The sequence below is a fragment of the Argopecten irradians genome, chromosome 2 (assembly GCF_041381155.1).
Source record: "Argopecten irradians isolate NY chromosome 2, Ai_NY, whole genome shotgun sequence".
Lineage (NCBI taxonomy): Eukaryota > Metazoa > Mollusca > Bivalvia > Pectinida > Pectinidae > Argopecten > Argopecten irradians.
This window is the reverse complement of record NC_091135.1, coordinates 52554476-52577886: the sequence shown is the minus strand read 5'-3', so window position 1 is coordinate 52577886 and position 23411 is coordinate 52554476. Positions and strand designations below refer to the sequence as shown.

Below are 23411 nucleotides of genomic sequence, written 5' to 3'. Positions count from 1 at the left end.
TGTAATCTGCAGAGGATAGTACAGTGTGTATGATATAAATACAGAAATCAATCTTAGGTTTTATACATACCCCCTGGTAGGTTTTCATTAACTGCTTTTGACATCTGTAGAAGATATGGAACATCACACTGCAGGGAGAAGGGAAATACATTTATATGCCAGTACCATCCATACTCTGATAAACGCTCCCTTAATTAAAAAGATGTTTCTGTACACATAAAAAATATGCAGGACTTTGTAAATTGTAATATATATAGAGAGAATATGAAAGGAACTGGATTTTCTAAATTGTGTATTATGCATGATGATATTGTTGAGGAAGATGATGAAATTCACAATTTCACAATATAACTAATGGAATTGTTCTATATGCACATAAGAAACCATGATTATCTCTTTTGTTAACTATTACCATGCCATTGAATGTATCTATACAGTATTTATGGTTTATACAAACCTAACTACCATATATAGCTTTCATCACTATCTTAATAAAGAATCACATCATTACAAGTTATATACAGTGAGTGTAGTACATGATAGTTATATATACAGTGAGTGTAGTACATGATAGTTATATATACAGTGAGTGTAGTACATGATAGTTATATATACAGTGAGTGTTGTACATGATAGTTATATATACAGTGAGTGTAGTGCATGATAGTTATATATACAGTGAGTGTTGTACATGATAGTTATAATACATGATGCACACTACCCATGTATCTCTCTGCCATGGATGTGGAGGGAGCAGGCCTACAGTTCTCTGGTACAGATGCCACCGAGACTAATTGAGAGGACTGGGTGGCTGGGCGAGGGGAGGTATCATTATCTATCACATGATGATGTCTGTATTCCCTACACAACAACATATCACTGCCTGTATATACCCTTGAGTTGTCACTTCTCACTTCTATATCCCCACTTACAGGGTAACAAACAAGTGTATGTACTCTGTCACCATGTACTGTTACTACTCTATCAGAGGCTGAACATATGGGCCTGGTGCTTACTGCTGCTTTGATAGGCAAAACATATATGTGAGCTAAAAAAAAACAGAAATTTAAAAAAATAGTTAATAACATATTCCTAATAAGCGTCCCTCTTCTTTTTCGAGATCACAATTTCACTCACCTTGATTCCAGTGCAAACTGAAACTATGGCAACTGTGTATACGTACCTTTCTCTTTTTTATTTCTTTCACAAAAATCAATAACAAAATTTGGGTTCTCCAATATAGTAGAATCTAACTATTATGAATTAATTCTATGTAATAATTAAATGACATATATATACCTTATAATTTATATTATAACAGAGATTTCTTTTCATTAAATTGATAAAAAATATTACAGCTACGTATTATAGGTGTAAATGTCTTTGAACTAGACTGACCGATTGATCATATACCTGTAATATACATTTCAGTATTTGAGAAAAGTAAGACATGCTCTAATTTCACATGTATGAATATTTGCTTATATAATCACCACATGTTATCAGTATCTTGGTATATTATTTGTGAATTGACTGATCTGTAGACTTAAGTGGATAATACTGTAATCCTGTACATGTTGTTCTCACTCCTAACATTAGTGTGCTATAAACCTACACAGCAATATTTAAATGATGTTCAGAAAGTTACCAAACACCTTTATGTATAGCTCATATTTTATGTAATGTCCTAATGGCAACCATTTTTAAATTGTTCTATGAGTCACTTACTTTTTAATATTGTTGTATAAATTTCTCGTTAAACTCAAATTTGCATTTAGAATAAACAAAAAAAATGGTTATAAAATTGACTTATTTAAAACTTTATGTTTAGTTATTCATCTTCATGCGTCATGTTATGTAATATGTTGCTATCTAGCAGCACTATAAAAAAGTAAACACATTGGAGATCTGATGATCTAATTTATTACGTCGGAGTTCATTTTAAAATGTTGACACATACCTATCCTGTCACGGAACTACCCAACAAGGAACAGATAAAAAAAAAGTCAGGTCTAACACCCTATAGGACTAACAGTACATTTTTGTTGGGTGCTAAGCTTTTCTATAGAACTGTAAATCCTCACTCGGAAGATTCGGCCCATCAAAGGAAACCTAATCTTAGGAGGTGCCATGTATATTCACCCTGTATGATATTTATAGGATCTTACCATTCGTACAAGTATTTAAGATTTGTGTATGAAGCCTTCATTGTAGATATTATGTCATTTTGTTGAAGTAAAATTGAATGCCTTCAGTCTTGTGTAGGTGTGGACAGTTGAAATATACTGTGATTAGAGGTAGAAAGACATTTAATTATGTTGTGTCATTTGAGTTACAATTGACAATTATCACAACTTTTGTGATCACTTTTGTTGACCTTGATTATGATTTGAGGGTTGTAATTGAAGGGATGTGGAAAAAACAATATCCATCCCAGTAAACAGTGTTGAGGATGAATGAGGGCTAAATTTATATGTTTCACATTTGTTGTTACCTGGTAACTTTGCTTTTGATGAGCATATATATGTACAGCCAGGGTCCATTTTAAGGCAGGATCTCCAAGTAGTATCTGGTGACTACCATTAATGACGAAGTTACATGATATGCAATGACAAGAGGGTACAGATCTAAATAGGACAATAAAATGTTACAAGTACACAACTAGTTCTACATCATTTAAGTGACTGGTGTAAATTTAGATTCAATAAGTACCAAAATCAATTGCTAAATAGAACATATAAAAAACAATGTTATCTTGAAGCACATATGGTTGGGATATTGGCTCTGAAATCGGAGATATTTTATCTTGTTTTGTTTCCAAGTTAGTGATTACTTCCTTATTAAAAATTAGGTTGCTTCTAAATCTGTATGAGAGGTCACCAAGGTCAAGTGTTATATCTGGTCTAGAAGGAGCAGAGATGTTGGTCTTTTCTAAAGACAGCAGCCAGTACTGGTTGTAATTGAGCTGGAGATATATTGGCCGTGGCATCGACCTGGAAATTGTAGATCCACGGAGGTGATTATATTACAAAGATATAAGAGGTGTACCTCATTTAGTTTATAAATTAATTCAGGTATTTTCTATTGAATTGTTAAATAAGATCAAATAATAAAAAAATCCATTTCGGTTTTAAATAGTATAGGATTCCTTGGAAGCATTGATCCTGGGGAGATATATTTTGTCTGTCTGCTACAATATAGTGCTAACCTTACTAATAATAAATCTTTTGACTGTATTTGGAAAGTAGAGTTGCAAGATTGCAGGCTAAATTGATTTTCAGTGACCTTGTAGCTCAATATTGGCACAGCATATACAGCTGGGATTGAACCCAGTCTGGCTTGCTATTTACATTATTTTCTTCATGCTCTCCTTACAATTTGAACACAACTTAATCAACCAAATCTCTCAGTTACATACAATAAAGATATAGACATAGAAAAGAGACAGATTAAAGATATACGAATGCTAATCAATGATAGCTTACTAGTCTGTAGGGCCCAAGTAAAGCAGGCCTTGACAGATGGTCAAGTTTGATGCACCTGTAGGTTGTTGGATAGTGTTTTAATTGCTCGTGTCCTCAGGTAAAAATTGTGTGTTAGTGACACATAAACAGATTATCTAAAGATGTTATCACATCTGAGAGAGAGAATAATGTCAACATTAAAAAAATATATACAGCTGGTAGTGGAGATAGCAAGTTGGACAATAGTCTAATGGTAGTAGGAATTTTGTATCTACACAAATTGATTATCATTCTTATTAATTAAAGAAATTGACAACCTTAATTTGTGGTTTTAATTGCTATCACAATTACAGTATTGAAATTATTCACTCCAATTAAGAGAGCAGTTTTAATGCATTTATTATAATATATTTTTATATCACAGTAATGTAATGTAGAATGACATGCATATATATGTACACAATTAATGCATATTCATGCACTTTCATTCCATATTTATTACATATATACCTTTGTCTTAATGTCTGTAACTCTCCATTACCAGTGGCATTTACAAAAGGAACAAAAACATCTTAAAACCAGAAGCTTCATTTATTAACGTATAATTGCATGTTAATCATCAATCATTATAAAAACTGTTTCGATGGATCCCCATGACTGAATGCTGATGACATCCAGACACATTTATTGTATTCTAATATGTAACACTAAAACAATAATTAAATTTATAACTTTGTTTGATATTGTATTGTTGTCATATAAATACAGACAGCTTACATAATATCATGTGATGTTTTGTAATATTGGGCGTAGGCTTTTTATCAATAAAAAAAAACTTGTGCAATATCTTATTCTACATTACCTATATAGTGTATTTGTTTTAGTGGAGTCAAGCCTAAGGAACAACTTGTCTTTATATTGACATTTGTGTACTCATAGGAGCTTTTATATTTGTGTACATTTCACTCAATCCCTTAACACTGGTAGATAAGACTTGCTATTGATCAGTCATTTATAACAGTAGAAATACAGAGACCCCAGAAACAGGGACAAACTGTTATATACAATCGTAATATTAGAAAGGAATCAAGATTCTTTATTAGGTCATCTGACCCGAAGGGTCAGGATGACCTATAGTCATCATGTTTCGTCCGTCGTCGTGCGCCGTCCGCCGTGCGCCGTGCGCCGTCCGCCGTGCGCCGTGCGCCGTCCGCCGTGCGTTAACTTTTCACATTTTGAACTTCTTCTCAAGTTTGACCAGTGGGATTGAGCTGAAACTTACCTGAAATGATCCTGAGATGGTCCCGACAAAGTGTTGTTATTTTTCGGGTTGATCCGAAATCCAAGATGGCCGCCACAGCTGCCATCTTGAAAACACATTTTGAACTTCTTCTCAAGTTCTACCGGTGCGATTTGGCTGAAACTTACCTGAAATGATCCTGAGATGGTCCTGACAAAGTGTTGTTATTTTTCGGGTTGATCCGAAATCCAAGATGGCCGCCACAGCCGCCATCTTGAAGACACATTTTGAACTTCTTCTCAAGTTCTACCGGTGCGATTTGGCTGAAACTTGCATGAAATGATCCTGACATGGTCCCGACAAAGTGATGTTATTTTTCGGGTCGATCCGAAATCCAAGATGGCCGCCACAGCCGCCATCTTGAAAACACATTTTGAACTTCTTCTCAAGTTCTACCGGTGCGATTTGGCTGAAACTTGCATGAAATGATCCTGACATGGTCCCGACAAAGTGTTGTTATTTTTCGAGTGGAACCGAAATCCAAGATGGCCGCCACAGCCGCCATCTTGAAAACACATTTTGAACTTCTTCTCAAGTTCTACCGGTGCAATTTTGCTGAAACTTGCATGAAATGATCCTGACATGGTCCCGACAAAGTGTTGTTATTTTTCGGGTCGATCTGAAATCCAAGATGGCCGCCACAGCCGCCATCTTGAAAACACATTTTGAACTTCTTCTCAAGTTCTACCGGTGCGATTTGGCTGAAACTTGCATGAAATGATCCTGACATGGTCCCGACAAAGTGTTGTTATTTTTTGAGTGGAACCGAAATCCAAGATGGCCGCCACAGCCGCCATCTTGAAAACACATTTTGAACTTCTTCTCAAGTTCTACCGGTGCAATTTGGCTGAAACTTGCATGAAATGATCCTGACATGGTCCCGACAAAGTGTTGTTATTTTTTGGGTCAATCAGAAATCCAAGATGGCCGCCACAGCCGCCATCTTGAAAACACATTTTGAACTTCTTCTCAAGTTCTACCTGTGGGATTTTGCTGAAACTTGCATGAAATGATCCTGACATGGTCCCGACAAAGTGTTGTTATTTTTCGGGTCGATCTGAAATCCAAGATGGCAGCCACAGTCTCCATCTTGAAAACACATTTTGAACTTCTTCTTTGAAGTTCTACTGGTGTAATTTGGCTGAAACTTGCATGAAATGATCCTGACATGGTCCCGACAAAGTGTTGTTATTTTTCGGGTCAATCCGAAATCCAAGATGGCGGTCACAGCCGCCATCTTGAAAACACATTTTGAACTTCTCCTCAAGTTCTACCGGTGCGATTTGGCTGAAACTTGCATGAAATGATCCTGACATGGTCCCGACAAAGTATTGTTACATCTCTGGTTGATCCCAAATCGAAGATGACTACCATGACACTATATATCTAATTAATTTCCTATATTTAAAGGCCCTTGGGCCTCTTGTTTGAAATAAAATTTGTTAAAAGAAATTGAAAATGATCCTGACTTGATCCTGACAAAGTGACACCATATATATTTAATTTTACTATTGTCAAGGTAGTCAGATGACCGTTAAGGCCCTTTGGGCCTCTTGTTACATTATTATATTGACTTCTGTAATCTTTACAAACATTTAAAAGTCCTCAGATTTGTCTGTGTATAGCTTTCTATGGACTAACGTACGATATTGATCATGTTATGATTTAAAATACGTTAAAAAAACAACATGGTGGAATCAATTTAAATGACAAATTGCAGGTTTTGAAACTAAAGTACAGTTATAGTAGTAATTACTGGTAACCATATCCTATATTACATACTATTATTATATTCATCCTATGACGACCGTTTACATTATATGCTTACAGGTCTTGTTGGATAGAATAGAATCCAGTACATATTTCTTTAGCGAGGTGTCCTTCTTTTGTCACTTTTAAACATTTCCTTTATAGGGATGCAACTTCAAGGTTTTCTTCACTATTCTATAGGAATTCGGTATTCAGTCCAGATGTTGGTATTAAGTCAAGGTCATACATGCACTATTGTTGTTTTGTATTGATGAAAACTTTCGTAACAATGTAGATCTTCGGCAAACTCCTGCTTGGTATAGCTATATGTAAACATAAACCATTCAGGAATCCTTAGATAGTACAGAGAATGTTTATTGTGGTGATGTTGACAATTTTATTTCTTTATCTCAGGTTAATGAATAATCAGTATTCATGAATATGATCTAAATTGTTCTTCATTACTTTCTGGTATTGTTATTTAAAGTGTGACATTTAAACATTTATCATTACAGGAGGAAGAATGCACTTATTTTACGAACACAACTGACAGTCCGAGTCCATGCTGTTATTGGTGAGTACAAAATCACTTTCAAACCTGGGTAACAGTGACCTACATGTCACAAAAGACAATCAGACACTGTATTTATGGCATTCCTAAAATGTGATCTCCTTTGATTACCTTAAATACAATATGACAGAGATCATAGGTTGACACAGAAAGGAAAAATTCTGGATTAGAAATGGCCTGGCTACAAATGTCCAGCTTAGAAACTTATAGAAACCCAAGTTCTCAAGTGTGTTTTGACAGCTAGATTTACTACTGTCCCGGGAAAGCCAATCTGATCTCATTGAACAGATGGAACTTTCACAATGGTAATCAAATATTCATAAATTTCCAGAGAGTTTTTTCAATCCAGTAAGCAGAACAAATTGCTGTCATTGCTTTATGTGTTCTGTAGTTATATATAGGCCCAGTTGGGTCTGGATGCGAGATATCGAGATATCGGGGAGTGTTTATGTATGGGTATTCAATGAGGATCAGCCTGCTGGATGTTGATGTTTTAATGTGTTACAGTGCTAGTTTTATTGATTGCCTTGTCATCACCTACTTTAAGCTGAATCGCTTTGTCAATAAATCAATAGAAAAGTGATTTAACAGTCCCACCTGTTATAAAGTCGTTCTGTGGAGAACATCTCTGTTATCAGCCAAGAAGTTTTAAATCTCCCTGTGAAATATATATAGAGGTGATTCACTCTACTGGTGTGTTTAAAAACATTTCAGAACTCATTTGTTACCGTCTTCACTTTTATCTAAAGATTTCTAATTAATTTTTCATGTGGATTTCAACATAGTGAGACTTAAAAAATAATCTGATTTTGATTTTCAACTCTATTCTCTCCAGTTTAAGTTTGACGAGTACTGATTGCTTGAGATAAACACTGTATGTTTTGAATAAAATAAATATTTATATTTATTGAGTCTAAATTGTGACCCTCCCCCTTTGTCCTCCATTGAGCCTTCTTTTTGCCCCCTCGATCCTTTGTCCCCTATTACTCAGTGTTATAATATTGATTATTCCACCAATAATCTCTGACAGATAGTGACTAAAACCCACACTCATCTCAAGGAGGACGTTATAGTGTAAGTCAACATTGTTGGAAGTGTTGTGTCGCTGTAATGTTCAGGTAGAACAATCTATGATTGCCCTATTTTAATACATAGAATACCAGGTAATCAAACGAGATAGAGATGTGATAGAAAATATTGGAGCATGCCTTATAATTAGTAGACATAGTGAATTTAAGGTAGCAGCTGGTGGCTACTTATTAAATAGGGAGGGCTTTCTTGTGTGCTGACTCACCTAATAATGATATTTAATACAACTACAAGAAAAAAGTCTTTGCTAGGGAAAGAAACTTCAATGCACCGCACAGACCGGACCATTTCTCTGCTTTCCAGAAACACAAAATTGTAACCACTGGTATACAGCTATAGCTAGGGCATCAAATCATGTAAGCTAGAAGTAAGATCTTATGAGAACATTCAGGTTGATGAAACATCAAAGAAGATGCTAACTGTGGTTAACATTTTTACCTGTAGAACAGGTGTAAAGATGACGTTAACTTTTATCATGTTAATAGGTAAAGCCTGACGACAGGTGAGACAGGTCCTATAGGTACCAATTACCCTTGTATAATAGGGGTGTGACTCCTTAACTATTGGTGTTGCTATTTAGTTTGCCCGTTATAGCAAGACGTCACACTGTAAAATGTCACGATCAGAACACACCGTGATGTAAGCATCCCTTGGAAACGTGTGAAGCCATTGAAAAGTCCTTAGTGGGAGGGAGTATATAGATAAGTGTATGATCTCATCCTGTCTAAGGTTTAATGTTAATTAAATCTGCTGGGACAGGTAAAATATGTACTTACCTGTACAGCACATATGGTTATAGGGTGTATAGGGAATGTGGTTGTTTACTGTAACATATCTCACATCAAATCTTATTTTGTCTCATTCCTTTGTTTATTGGCAGCCTCCTGTGTACACAATGTACTCTGAGAAATTTTTGTGTTGTAAGTCATCATCTTTTTCATGTAATGTTTTGAAATTGTTGAAACGTAAGATCAGTATAGGTGCTAGATGTCAAATGATCCCTTTGATATTTCGGACAAGAATTTATGTGTTCTGTAGGTTATTCATAAACAGTTACATATATTTCTTTGTCTGTGATATAAATAGAACCGTTATATCATAAATGACTTAGAATAGGTACTTGTTTTGAACTGAATACAGGGATATTTTATAAATAATACCCCTCAACATATTCAGACTCTTTAAAGGTTAGATATTGTAATGATGAATCTATAAATCAGAGAAGGAAAATGTAATAAAATTCAGTGAAGTCAGGTGACAACCATAACGATTGATTTTAATGGTCGTTAAGGCTGACAGTTAATTAGGGATCAAATGTCACAGACAAAAAATTACTTTAGTATATTGTTTTTATGGACATCTGATATTATATAATGTGATACATCCTATAGTGTCTGTCAAGATTTAACAGGTGTTTGTTCTAGTATCAATCAAAGGGTTACAAGGCAATAAATACGTCTATTTGACATTGATATATATGTTTTAATTACAACTATAAAAGGAAAAAGTTAATTTGGACAATTTCTTTTACATCTTATAGTTCTGTGAATTAATTCTAAGATGCTAGCTAGATTACATTCAAGTTGTTAATTTGCATTCTATAATATGGTAGCTAGGTCCTGAAACTCATTAAAAGGGACAAATTTCAGAATTAAATCTATAAATCATTTTAGCAATTAATGTTCATGATATTAATGTATTTGGTATATTTAAACAAAAGTTATTTTCAACACATTTATTTTGCAAGATATGAATGACTATGTTTAATTGTTATTGATTGATTGTGATAGCTTTGACTTGCAGGTAAAATAATCAAATACAGTCTATAGTATCTATATATATCTGGCCTGATTAAGTTGGACTTCAAGTTATTGAGCATATGTATCTAGGCCTCTGAATTGGGATGCTGGTGGTCTCTAGATCTGATGGAGCTGATTGTCAGACCACTGTGCATGCAGGTGAAGGCCCAGACCATAGAGAGGGATGACCATGGGTGGGGGGGGGAGGGGGGGTGATGAATCCCTCAGTAACCTGGTGGGATGCCAGTCTCCTAATGGCTTCCTCGTGACAGGTGATAAAACAACATACCTGTTACAGGCAGATAATATGTACCTTTGAGGTTGTGTACTGGAGTAGATTTATTGGGTATTTGGTCCCCCCATTGTATACCTATTGATCGACAGTAACAGGACCCTAACAGTACACCACAGGTATAACATCTGAACCACAGGTATCGTTTACTCAGGTTGACATAGATAGGTATAAGGAGAGAGCAGGTTTACCTGTACTTATATAGCCAAGAGATTCACACCTGGCCACAGGTAAATGCTGTATACAGGTAGAAGATAGCTTCCTTGTTTAATTAAGGATGAAGACAAACCTATATGAGTTTTCCATTCTTGAAAAGTTTGTCACTATGAAAGATTACAAACTATTTCTAAATCTGGATGTTTAATATTTGTTAAATTTGACTTAGGAATCAAGGCTGTTTCTGACTATAGTCACTATAGCTAGTGTATCCACGCTGAACTCAATTTACCTTGTACTCCCTGTTAGTATCCAGCAACCATTGACATAATCAGCTGTAGCCAATATCCTCCTTTATTGCTGTTCAAAATTCAATTTAAAATGAAATTGAAAACTACCATTAGTTTGCTAAAAGGACCAATCCCAACCATCTATATGTCATATATATTTAAAGTTTATTTGATAAACATTGGTAACTAACATTGGTGATATTCCCATCCTAGGTAGTATTACAGGAATGATATCGTTAGATATATAGAGATGTATGCACAACATACTTGTATGGATTCCAGTCGGAGTTAGAAACTCCCATAGACTAGGATTTGATTTGACCGGATTAGGGTAAAAAAGTTCCTAGAGGCTTGCCAAATATGTAATCCCTTATTCAATCAATAGTTAAGGTCAATAAGTATAGCTGTATAATAAAGGGTTATAAACAGGTCCAAAATATCGTGTCATCGAACACTGAAGAATATGAGTGTAAACCGGAGAGTTATTCAGGACAGGTATATTGGCATTGGTTTGTGTTCTTGTCATACATAAAACAACTTTGATATTTTTAGGATGTGTCAGATTGGTTGGTAAGGAAACCTGGAGTACAAAGAGTAAAAACACCAACCTCTTGCCATGGTACCTGACCTTGCATTCAGTTTCAAATTTTAGATGTATAATTTGACATTTGGTGAAAAAGATATCGGTAGAATAATTTGTTAGCACTTCGAAACCATTTGACTGCCATGTGACCTTGGACTGCCATGTGACCTTGGGCTGCCATGTGACCTTGGGTTGCCATGTGACCATGTGACTACAAGCATCAAAGTCATTTACTATAGCTCCACCATTTTAGTATTAGAATGACCCTGATTAAAAGCTAGATAATTTTTTTCTTCTTATGCATGATTTTTTTTCTTTTTTTAAAAATACTCAATAATTGAGTTATATACTCCTATCAATCTGTTAATGTAAATTAAGTTCAACGTAGGACGTTTGATTATAACTTTACCCTTAACTTTTTACTATTTGATTACTCTCACCTCTGTTACAAAGTCATATTGTCATCAACCGGCTGCTGTTTCCATGTGTAATAAAGGATTCATTTAAAGTTTGTTTTACAACCTGATTGTAACATAGAATTTAAAATGGTATTTATCAGCATGGCACTTTTCCTGTAGATTGCTTGTACAAACACCGGATTCAAAATCAGGACTAAAAACACTTTGTCACATGCTCTTTACAAAGATTTGCACGACATGTTGGCATAATATACAGATAAACTTTGGTGAGAGTATTCACAATCTGCCAAGGTCATAACCTGCAATAAAGCTTTAAGGAATTCAGTTTCTGAAATGTAAGCAGAATTTTCAGTTTGTCTCATGTTTTCATAGGTTTGATGGTAATTACTGTAGTCAATAAGATACTCAATTGGTAGAAAACAAATTTCAATAAAGTTTTGAGCGTTAAATTTAAGAGTTACCGAGTGTGCTTTAGGACAAACATTTTGAAGTTATATCAAAACGTTATAGGCACCATATCAAAAGGAAAATGAGAAAATATCTTGATGGCCACCTGAAATACACGTTGGACAGTGGTCTTTGATTGAAGATAAACATGTGAAGTGTCCTCAGTACTTTGCCCTGTTTATTTTGGCAGCAGGGACTGGACTTGTTCCAGCATCCGAAGCCAGACTCGGTCAAGTGTTTTCCAGCCGCGCTCCACTTTGTTGCAATAAAATGTGTGTAAATAGCAAATTCTTAAGCTCCGATTCTGATAAATATATAGGAAAATGATGACAGATTATGTTGAAGTATGGACATAAATGTTTTAAACAGGTTTTATAGGAATATAGATTACAAATAGTTTTGTTTTGATCTTAGAAAGAATGATTTAAAACAGCTAAGCTTGTCTAAATCATTTGAAATAGTTTTGTAAACATGCAGACAGATTTTGCTTTTGTGTGACGTTGGAATTTATTGCTTATCATATGAACACTGTACAGATGATGACATAAAAACAATGATTTATAATGGTCTCAAACAAAATGATAAAATTGTAGAAATCCAAAATTAGACTAGATTGTTCACAGGTTTTTTAAATCTGTTGAATGCATGTATGCAAATGATTTCAGATAAAATTGAACTGCTGGATATCCTATGTTTTCTGATATTGTCACTTTGTTAGTTTTGACAGCAGTGTTTGGAGGGAAGGTTAGAGTTATCAGAGGCACTGTCAAAAGATGGTTAGAGGTCTCAGCAGCTGAATCCAGACAGACAGATAGATGTTATCTAATTGCATGCATGGTTAACTCCAGATTTCAGCTCTGTTCAACCAGAAAACATTTCAGGATATCCTTAACCATTTGTTTTATAGGGGCTGATATTGGGAAGTATATACTTGGGATCTAACTGGGGGCTACAGCTAGGACAATCACCTCACCCCTATCAGTCATTTAACGACCACTTACCAGGAATTGGAGTATATAGTTAGTCATTTCAGCAAAATATTCCTGGACACAATTACTTCAGATTCTTGTGATTGTGATGGCAGATCGTGGTTACAATGTTAAGATGTCATCCTACCATTAGTCCTCCATCTTCAGGTGGTGGTGGCGGCATAGTGGTTAATGTGTTTGACATCTTACCATTCCATTAGAGCTGTCACATGTCTGAGTCGTGATGGCTGAGTTAAGTCATCAACATTCTGTATAGCCATCTACATCTGGTTCATGGTAGCAGGGAAGTTTAAGATCTAGATGTTCCACCATTTTCTGTTAAACCATCCAGTACTGGGTCATGGTGGCTGATTGGTTGAGGTGTCCTACATTTTATCACTAAGCGTTATGTACCCACTGCTGTGTTTTACATTTGCCCATGGGAAATAACAGGCAAGTGATGGGAACGGTCACATCTGATTGATTTCCTGTGGTCATGCCAGAATGACTTGTGGCAGGGATTGGTGGTCATGCTAGATTGACTTGTTAACAACTTTGATAGGTCTGGATTTCATTATAACTGTCAAACAACTCTCTCTTGATTACAATACAAGGAAGAAGAATATTGTATATTTTCTTAAAATTTGCTTTTCAGATCAACATTACTGAGGAGGTTTATGTGTTATGAGCATGAAATATTTAAGTTTGAAAAAAAATGGAAGTTTTTGCTATTGTAGATGCTTATAACAACCCTAGAAAACTTTTGATGGGCCATGCAACATAGGAAAAATATGGTTTTCTTTGTGACATTTTATTTTCCAAGTTTTCTAGCATGGTATTATCATTCATGGTGGCAGCGGTGGGATAGAAACAGTGGCAGCTTTAGGATGTACAAGACTAAGACTATAGATGGGGTGACGCAGCTTGAGATGCAGACTATCAAAAGACAGTCAGTATCCAAGGAGCTATATAGGGCCAGGATGGCAGATGATAAAACAGCTGATATGAAACTCATATTTCCTGTATATATATATCTACAGCTGTTGTAGAAAACCACAGACTGGTTATATTGCAGTCGTGGTAAACAGCCATATACTCCAGGTCAGGATAAGTCACATTAGGGGGTGCCATCTTCTCTGGCATACACAGGGCACACCGTTACTGTTAGCTGTAGCTGACATGGCTAGAATGTAAATAAAATGTATGTAAAACAGATGAGGACTAGGCTTACAGAAATGTTGGGGATCAATACTGTTTTTACATTTGTCAGCATGATTTAAGACTCGAGGAAAGACATCAGCAACAGATTGGGCCGGGATAAGGGTGAAAATCAGGAAGTATCATTGAGCTTAAGGTTTGATGAGTAAATAAACAAAATATTGAATTAGGCTTTTATCAAGGTTACTTTTGCATGAAATACAAATCTCAAATAACAAATGTGATAGGACACATAAAGGATCCTTTGAATGTTTACCCTTTGAGACAAGATTGAGTCAGATGAAATTAAGATCTCCCCTTGAATTTGACCATTTTAGACAAGCTTAAGTCCATGGGAATTAAGATCTAAAGTGATGCCTCATCAAGGATAACGAATGGTATGCACACACATGGTTTTGTTAGTAGGTCTTTATCAAGGGTATTGACCTTCTCAAGGTCAAGAAAGGTCATCAAAGGTCAACTATCTAAGAGTTTTGGCACCATTCAGTCAACGTCAATCAAAATAATTTTATTCACCACAGTGATTTTACTCTCTATTTGTCAATGAAATGTTTATGATACTTTCAGCAGACAGAATCTGTTGCAGTTCAAGCTGCACTCAAGGTTACATAGGTCATATTGCTGGGGAAGTCAGTTCTAACAAGATGTGACAGCAGTATAGCCTTGAACAGGAGCAGTTTTATCAGTGACATACAGGTATCTAACCAGAACTCCATGCAGCAATGAAGACTCTGCATCGTGACCTTGTCATTTAAATCAAGAATTTTATCTCCAGGTTGGTTGGATGTGCTTTCCCAGTTAACTAGGTCTCAAACATGCACTTTGAGTTAAGTTTAATACCATGTAGACATATAATCACGGTTACCAATCCCCAGGCCTGCACAACAGATCTATAACCTTGGCAATGATAAGACTATATATCAGGTATCAGTGTTGGGAGGAGAGGAAAAACGAGAGACAAAAATCAAATAAATATACAGCAATACTGATATCATGTGATTCATTCCAGTTCTGGGAAGTCAGCTGTTGCATAAGAAGAAATACCAAATGTTGGAACAGATGTTTGTGGTGTATGGTATACTTGTACCCTCCAGAGACACCAATCATGCTTTATATATAGAGAGAGACTGTACACATCTGTCAATAGACAAAAAATGGACTTAGGTTCAGTATGTAGAATCTGACCACTGGTATGTATGGTTTCCATGGTAACACAGCCATGTTGGTGTAGCCTGATGTGGACCACATGATGTAAGGATGTTAATGATATTTCTACTATACTGATCATTGCACATTCATTCTGCAGCTTGTAAAAGTCCCATAGCTTTAGCATCCTGATCCAGTCCTGACCTAGTCAGTTGGTCTTTACTATCAGGTATTATAACAGGTGTCCAGTTTATGTGTAGGTATGTATGTTTCCACTAGGGGATGACCTTTAGCACTATAGACATGTATATCTGCTGTGTTGGGAATAGCATTGACTGGCCAGTCCTAAGCTAGATTTATATCAAGACTGAGCTTCATCAGAATCAAATTAAGGGGAGACAATCTCGTAACAAAGTTGTTGGTCAATTCTGCTCATATATTAGCCAATGGTATAGTAGTTTTAATGTAGCAAGCTGAACACTTTACTGTATGCAGTCTTTAGAATTATAGAATTGAACTTCTATTGGTTTTGAACCCAGTAATTTATCTGATTGTTTCTTGAAAGTATAGTTAACAGGAAACTAGTATGCAAGACATTTGATAGTCCAGTTTGTAGCTGATAGTCAGCGGAGACTAAGGTAAAGACGTGTGGATAGAAGCTACTGTTATGTTGAGTGTTGATGATGCCCACTTCCTTTGAGTACTGCCATAGTGTTAACATACCAAGCTGATAAATACACAGGGACTGGTCCAGAAATAGATACATCTGTAACTGTTAAATAATAAATCGCACCAATCTGGTGAAGGTCCTGACATTGGCAGGAAATGATGGTAACTCCAGCAGGGAGCATTATCTTCTCCCAAACCTCATACAGTATCTATAGACTTGTCATGTCAATGGTATAAACTTAATTACGTTTTCTTATATAAGCTGTATCGCTATATATATGTTCTCTAGGGCAGATTTTGGAATAAACAGGTGAGCTTGTATCCCATGCCATAACAGTAAAACTCTCCAAGAGTTCCATCATTTTGGGATATACATTAAGCTAGCATTAACTCTCAGAAGTATTCCATCTATCGGGTATATATTGAACTAGCATCAACTCTCAAAAGTATTCCATCTTTCGGGTATATATTGAGCTAGCATCAACTCTCAAAAGTGTTCAATCTTTCGGGTATATATTGAGCTAGGATTCTCCTTCAAGTAGAACTCCCAGAAGTGTTCCATCACTTCTCCACATCTATTGAGTTGTACAGTAACCTCAGGCTGGATGAAGGCAATGTCTGTTTACACTAAACATGCTGAGACTAGATGTGGGTGGAGATGTTGAAGTTTTTATGGTACACAGAAATCCATGTTGGTATAAACTTGTGAAAGGTTGTTGTTTAGTTGGCTCAGTGTTTACATTGTTTGCTGTTGGAGCAGGCATCCGATACAGAACACAGTCTCAGACACAGACACCTGTGATAGCCTGAACCATAGCTATCCTATATAGTGGTGATCCACTCAATGGATGTCAGCTAAAGGACAAGACATGGCTTAAAGTTTGGGTAAAAATCCTGTGATGGATCACTAGGTAGTCATGAGTGGAAGGTCCTTGTAGACATTTGTCAGGTACTGGCCAGAAGTTGATAGTATTTAAAATAATGGTAGCAAGGTGCTTAAGTCAATTAAGCTCTCTCTTACCAAAAGTGCTTGCTTCGGCATGTGGCTTTTACAGGTTAAAAGTCAATGGTCAAGGTCATTGTTTCTAGAAGAAGAAAATTTGGTTCTTTGTGATAATTCAGATTGCTGGCGCCATAATGCACATCCTTCTTTTGAATTCTTGTTTGTGTTAGACTCCTAGCATTCCCGTACCAACAAAATCTAGCTGGTTGTCAACCGTCTCTGAAGATGCTCTATCGTAGTGTTAAAATGCACAAAATGTAAATTTTGTATGTTCTGAAGTAGCCAACATCTTCTAAAACACTATCAAAAGGTTCCTTAGCTGTTTATGAGGAGGAGGAGGAGGAGGAGGAGGAGGAGGAGGAGCAGCAGCAGCAGCAGGAGGAGGATTGGAGGAGGACATTTCAAACAGAAAATTTTCAGTAAAGCCTTTTCTGAGTTCACTTTGCTAGTGATAGAATATCACAGACTATAAAGAATATAACTTCTCTTAAATAATACAGTATAACCTCTAGATCTGGGGACCAACAAAACGACTTTGTTATTAGGAGATATAGTACTTTATAGCCAAACATATTATAGGAACCTTGGTATGTTCTTTATGTTTTACTGTGGTTTATCACAAGACTAGCTGTTATAGACTGCTACTAGAAAACTAGGAACAGCAACCTAAGATATTAGAAATTTGGTATCTTTGGAATATAAATGTATTTGATAGAGGAGCGGAAGAGCTGTTACTGATGTGTGAAATAGATGTTAACTTTAAAGGATAAGGCTAGTTTCTGAGATGGCTATCACCATAAATATTTATAGTTATCATAATCACAACATCAGGACGTTTGCTATCTTATTGAGAATGTACCAGATAGATACAAGCTGAGCGATATCTTATCACAGAAAGACATTTTTAAGCTATGGACAGTGTTAGAACATGATTGCAGGAAACCTGTTGGATCTCTGAAAGCTATTTTAAGGTTTTACCATTCATGTTTTTCTTTATTTATCATTTTGTGTATTTTATGAATACCAGTTTAAATTTTGGTTGTTTTATTATTTTATAATCTTGGGGATTTAAGTAAGGATTTATCAGATAGGAGTGGGTTGGTATATGGCTTGTATATAGTGTTAAATACCCTCTTTGATAGCCACTCAGCTGATGGAGCATATGCTTCTTAAATAGCTCACTCTAGATCTATAGAGCCATTGATTTTTATATCGAAGACCGGGATTCAATTCCTGGTCAGGGCACTTTGCAGAAAAGTGTTTTTTCCCCTGTTCTTCTACACAGCGAAAAACTCCAAAAAGGGTTTTGAATACAGGTTTTCATGTTTAGTCAACATACACTCTTGTAATAGAGTTTGACAGAATAAAAAATCTTTGTCCATAGAATTGGTTAATCTATGGAGACAAACGATATGAAGTTTTCATTACAAGGAACTGTTGAGACCATGAGAGAACAGCTAAAAGTGCTGTGTACCTACCTGGTTATACCTTTAGGGTGATCTACACGTCTCCTGACCAGGTCACTAGTCTAATATTTTTATTGATTAAACATAAACTATAATATCTATAAATGGATTGACCTCCAGGCTCTATCGATCTGTCTGATGTCAATTAATGTAATTTGCGAAAGTACAACTCAGTATTCTGACACAAATACAGGACACACGTTCAAAGACTACTGTACTGTTGTCACTTAATCTACGAAGTCCAATGTAAGTCGAAACTAAATGGTAATGTTATTGGGTAAGAGTTTTACTTGGCGTCATAACATTCCGACAGGAAATACCCCCGGGTAGCTCTCAGGTCGGTAATCTGTTAGTCCAGTCAGCCTTTATATAGAGGTGCTAACATAGCCAGTATGTAGTGGTGGGACCTATTATATACTTATAAAGGCTAAATTCATGGTCAATATTGGCTTCCCCACTCACAACAGTGCTAGAGAACTAGTGTACACAATCTTGAAGGTTAGATACATGGAAAAGCACTGTCATGCGATTCTATTTAATAACTTCACTTTTCAAATCTCAACATGGCAATTGTGTAGAGAAACATAAAATGATATTGAAACTTGTTAAAATACCATTATAATCTTGAAAGTGTCAGTTTTGTCCTTGAGATTTGTTTGTTTTTCTTAATCTTTCACATTGACAAAAGATTATCATTTTGACTGCAATCTACACTTGTATTTCAAATTTTAGGGTGATGTCAGCAGATCACTTTCATTTGTTGTGATAACAGGCACATATGCTCACTGTCAACAGAACCATTCGTAATGTATTCTGTTTCTGTTTACATCCATTGTTTTTTGTTTCCAATGCTTTGTTATGTGATTTGTGTGGGTGTCTACTGTTATAACCCTGAGGATTCTCACAAAGTGTCTGAGACATAGCATTCGCTGGAATCCGAAGAGGATGCCAACTTAGTGATGATGCATCCTGGTGATACAGAGAGTACTAAAGACTGAATCACTCTAAATACCAATAACTATAGAATTGTTATGTTAGTACCATATGCTGGTGTCAATCAGACTTAAAGCACTACAACCACATGTTAACACAGCTGCTCTTGTGATCCTCTTGGAATCTGTTTCCTGGGTATCCTTATAATATAATCTACCGTTAATAGTGTTACTGTTACGTAATCACAAGTCTGTTAGTGCTCATACCCAACAATCACAGAACGGTCTACAGGCATTGGTCCTGATTGTTCTGTAGGGATTCCATTTGACACTCATTCAATAGCTATGTCTATTAGCATTGTACCAGTCAACCACATATCTTTACTATTTTACAGGTAATAAGCCTTTGAATTCTATTCTCTGTAAAACTGGCAGCTATCAGCCAGATGTTGGGAATCATTTTTAGCTGTATTGAAATGCTGAAAGATTATCTCCCCTAATTTGAAACAAGGAATCTTACAATATGTCCTAGAAAAGCCCAACTTTGTTGATAATTTTATGTTTTTTAAATAGAACTGTTAAGTAAAGCCCACCCACTGGTCTGGGATGGCCAGCAGGCCAATACCAGATTAATATGTATTATACATGTATAATTATGTATTGATTTGTGTAATAAAGTACCATGGTACACATGTTTCTATGTGTGGTGTGATGTCTTTAATGGCAGTTGATTAAACCATTAATTAATTGTAATTAGTGGTATACTCTAATTAATAGTATAAAGAATTATTTAAATTATGTCTTAATGAAGCCAATGAAGTTGATTCTGTAATTTATCATCAGCTGGTAGCAATGTTTAAAAAACTAAGGACAGATTCTTATACCAAGTTAAATTTTCAAGAAGTCAATTAATGTTCGATCAGATATATATGAGCAGGGGTAATGTGGTTTTTGAGCTGCCTTATGAAAGCTTGTTGATTTGTTTTAATCTTTACCTCATTCATGTAATGTGAATTTCAGATTTATTCATTGACACTGCCCTAATTTTACACAAATTCATGAGTATTTTATGCTTGTCAAATTTTACAAATATGTTTATTTTGTGTATATAGTATAAACAGTGAGGTTGTACAAACTTTAAGCAGGATTTAGGTGAGAGGTTCAAGGCTGAAGATGAAATTGATAAGAAAGTGGAAGGAAATGTGACGGATACATCAACTTATACCTGAATTATTTGGGGGTGAATGTCTCCGGAAAATACTTCTTAGAGTCAGGATTTTTCTTAAAAGCTTATTTTTGTTAGGTTTGCATCAGTATACTATTATCTTAGCTCAGAAATGTCTGTGATGAAAATACAATACACAGCTGAAATTGGCAAACATTTCTAGAAGCAGGTACACATACCAACACAATAGACCGTTTGTACTATAAATAAACGTTATTAAACCATTAATGCATCATACACATGTTAATTAGCTTCTGAAATGTTCATGTTTTAGTTTGTACATGTATATAGTTTGGTAAAACTTGTAACTTGAATCCCAATGTTTGTGAAGAGTTGATTGGTTTCAATATTACCATCCAGATACATATACTGTACTGTACATTATTTAACGGCAGATGTTTCCATTTTAAAGATCCTATGCCTTTTCCAAACATCTCATAACAATACATGTAATAAGGATATATTCCCAAAATAAACAGTTGGGGTAATTTAGTAAGTCTGCAGTATTCCAATTTCTTTGTAGACAATTTAAAGACTCTGTGTTGTACATGGGGTGACCTAGCTGTGAAATCAGCTGGAATAACTAGCCTTACATATGCAGATCTCTTAAACCTGGTTGCGTGCTGTTGATTTGTTTACAATCGTTGAGATGTTTTTGTTTACAGTCTATTGATGATGTAATATAAGCTATGTTACCCAGTACATTTTCTTTAAGTTTGTTTTGGTTAAGTGACCCAAGGTCGACTACTTTTTTTCTCTCTGTGTGTTTCCTAATCTTAATAACTAAAAGGTATGATGTCATCGTGATGTTTATTTCTTTTGTACATGTTGTAAAAATATATCAAGAACGGCAGTCTGAATGGCAGTCTGAACGTCATTCTGATAAATTACCAAAGTACAAACTCTCCAGCAGTGTGATAGAATATCTAGATCCTGAGATTTGTAACAAGTCCTCCGATTGGTCCGTAACTGAATCATGCAGTTCTCTGATTGGTGCGTTATAGTTTTAATAGTTGAATTCAATATTGAAGTAATTGATTCATTTGCTACATGTTTAGACGATATTTTGATTAAAGTAGTAATACTATTGGGTGCTTACTATAAAGACTACTGTACATTGTATCCTACATGGCATTTGGATGCTGGCCAGCTAGTCTCACTGTTTCTAAATCTGAAGCTCTTCTGAAGCTCTGCGAGTGTGCATAGGATGTACAACATGTATTCAATCCCCAAACTATTCCTTTATGTCTTTTACCTGATCCTGCTGATATCATTTGCTGTTTTCTCTCGTGAGATTCCGTCTGTTGGTTAACTTAAACATTAAAAACAGCATCACAAGGTCTAGTGTACACGGGTCTATCAGCTGTGGTATGATGGCTATCCTATAGAGAGGAATACCATCACATACTGCTACAGTGCAGTCTGGTTCATTACTCATCTGTATCTATAATATCGTTCTAATCTCTTGGATAATGGATGCTTAATGATGATTTAGTCTGTGGAAGCCAGATTGAATATGTAGAGAGATTCCATCAGGAGAGGCCTATATGTTTATATATGATTTTGTACTTGTGACCAATTGATAGATCAAATGGAAAAGAAATGAGGCGTATCCACCCTTCCAGAATGATATAAACTTACTGGATGTTACTTTAATATCCATCAACCACAAGACCACTAGAAATTGGATTGAATTCAACATAATAAGGTTCATTGCAGTATGAACTTCCCAAAGTACATACTATTTAGATCAGATTCATCTTGACATTCTCTACCATATAGCAATATAAATGAGTTTTGTGCATTGGTTACTATTGTTGATCATTCTGAGATGTACTAGTTTTCTAGTGACCTGATGGGTAACACTAGAGGGACCATATCCTGTAGTGTTATCACCTATACACCTGCCCTAATCTTTACTCAGTGTTTAACACCACACTATATAGCTATAATGACCACATCCTGATGGTTATATAGAGATTTACTGACCTCTCCATTCTAAGTCGGAGGATTTAATCAGGCCCATATAAGAGTGATAATGGTCAGTACTGCATCTCCTTGGCCTGAGTGTATTGACCAATTTGTGTTTACTCCCTAGAATGACCCTTGATATACACTTGATGGTTTCAAGTCAGGATAAAAGTACCCCTTAAACTGAATAACAGATGTGTTTATAATCTACATTTACAGTCCCAGTTATTGTCAAGTTTGGTTAACTTCCCCAACATTTTTTAAAACTTTGCAATATTGCAAGGACATGCATTGACAATCCAGACAGAAGCATTGTTTGATGTGTTAATTTTTGAGATGGCTACAACAACATAGACCAGACTGTTTCTCATGTTTTCAAGAAAGAAAACGTGCTTTAGATATATAGAGACATAGCAGATACTTAGCCGTGGTTAAATGTTCCATTGCCTTATCAAAGCATAGCATCATTAAAATATTTTAAATAAAGAACATTGTCTAGTGTTTGACCTTTGGTTGATAGGAAGCTAACTTCGTATGTATGGTGATCCTGAATGTTTTGATTATCAGCCTGACTAGCAGTGGAGGGTAGAATAAACACTGGTTCTTTATTTATTGGTGTAACCACACAGGGTCAGGCTATTTATCTGGTGTGGG

At 35.6% G+C, this 23411-nt stretch overlaps 1 protein-coding gene across 17 annotated transcripts in view; it reads left to right on the top strand.

Moving 5' to 3' along the window:
* The window catches only part of LOC138315899 (FH1/FH2 domain-containing protein 3-like), a 134773-nt gene that overhangs the window by 76918 nt on the left and 34444 nt on the right, over positions 1-23411 (top strand). For all 17 annotated transcript variants that reach the window (XR_011207553.1, XR_011207551.1, XR_011207552.1 and 14 more), the window contains one exon: positions 7029-7087. Coding sequence is in view for 14 of the 17 variants with exons in the window: in XM_069257245.1 (XP_069113346.1) it covers positions 7029-7087 (59 nt within the window). In the remaining 3 variants the exon portion in view is untranslated. The remainder of the gene's footprint in view (positions 1-7028; positions 7088-23411) is intronic.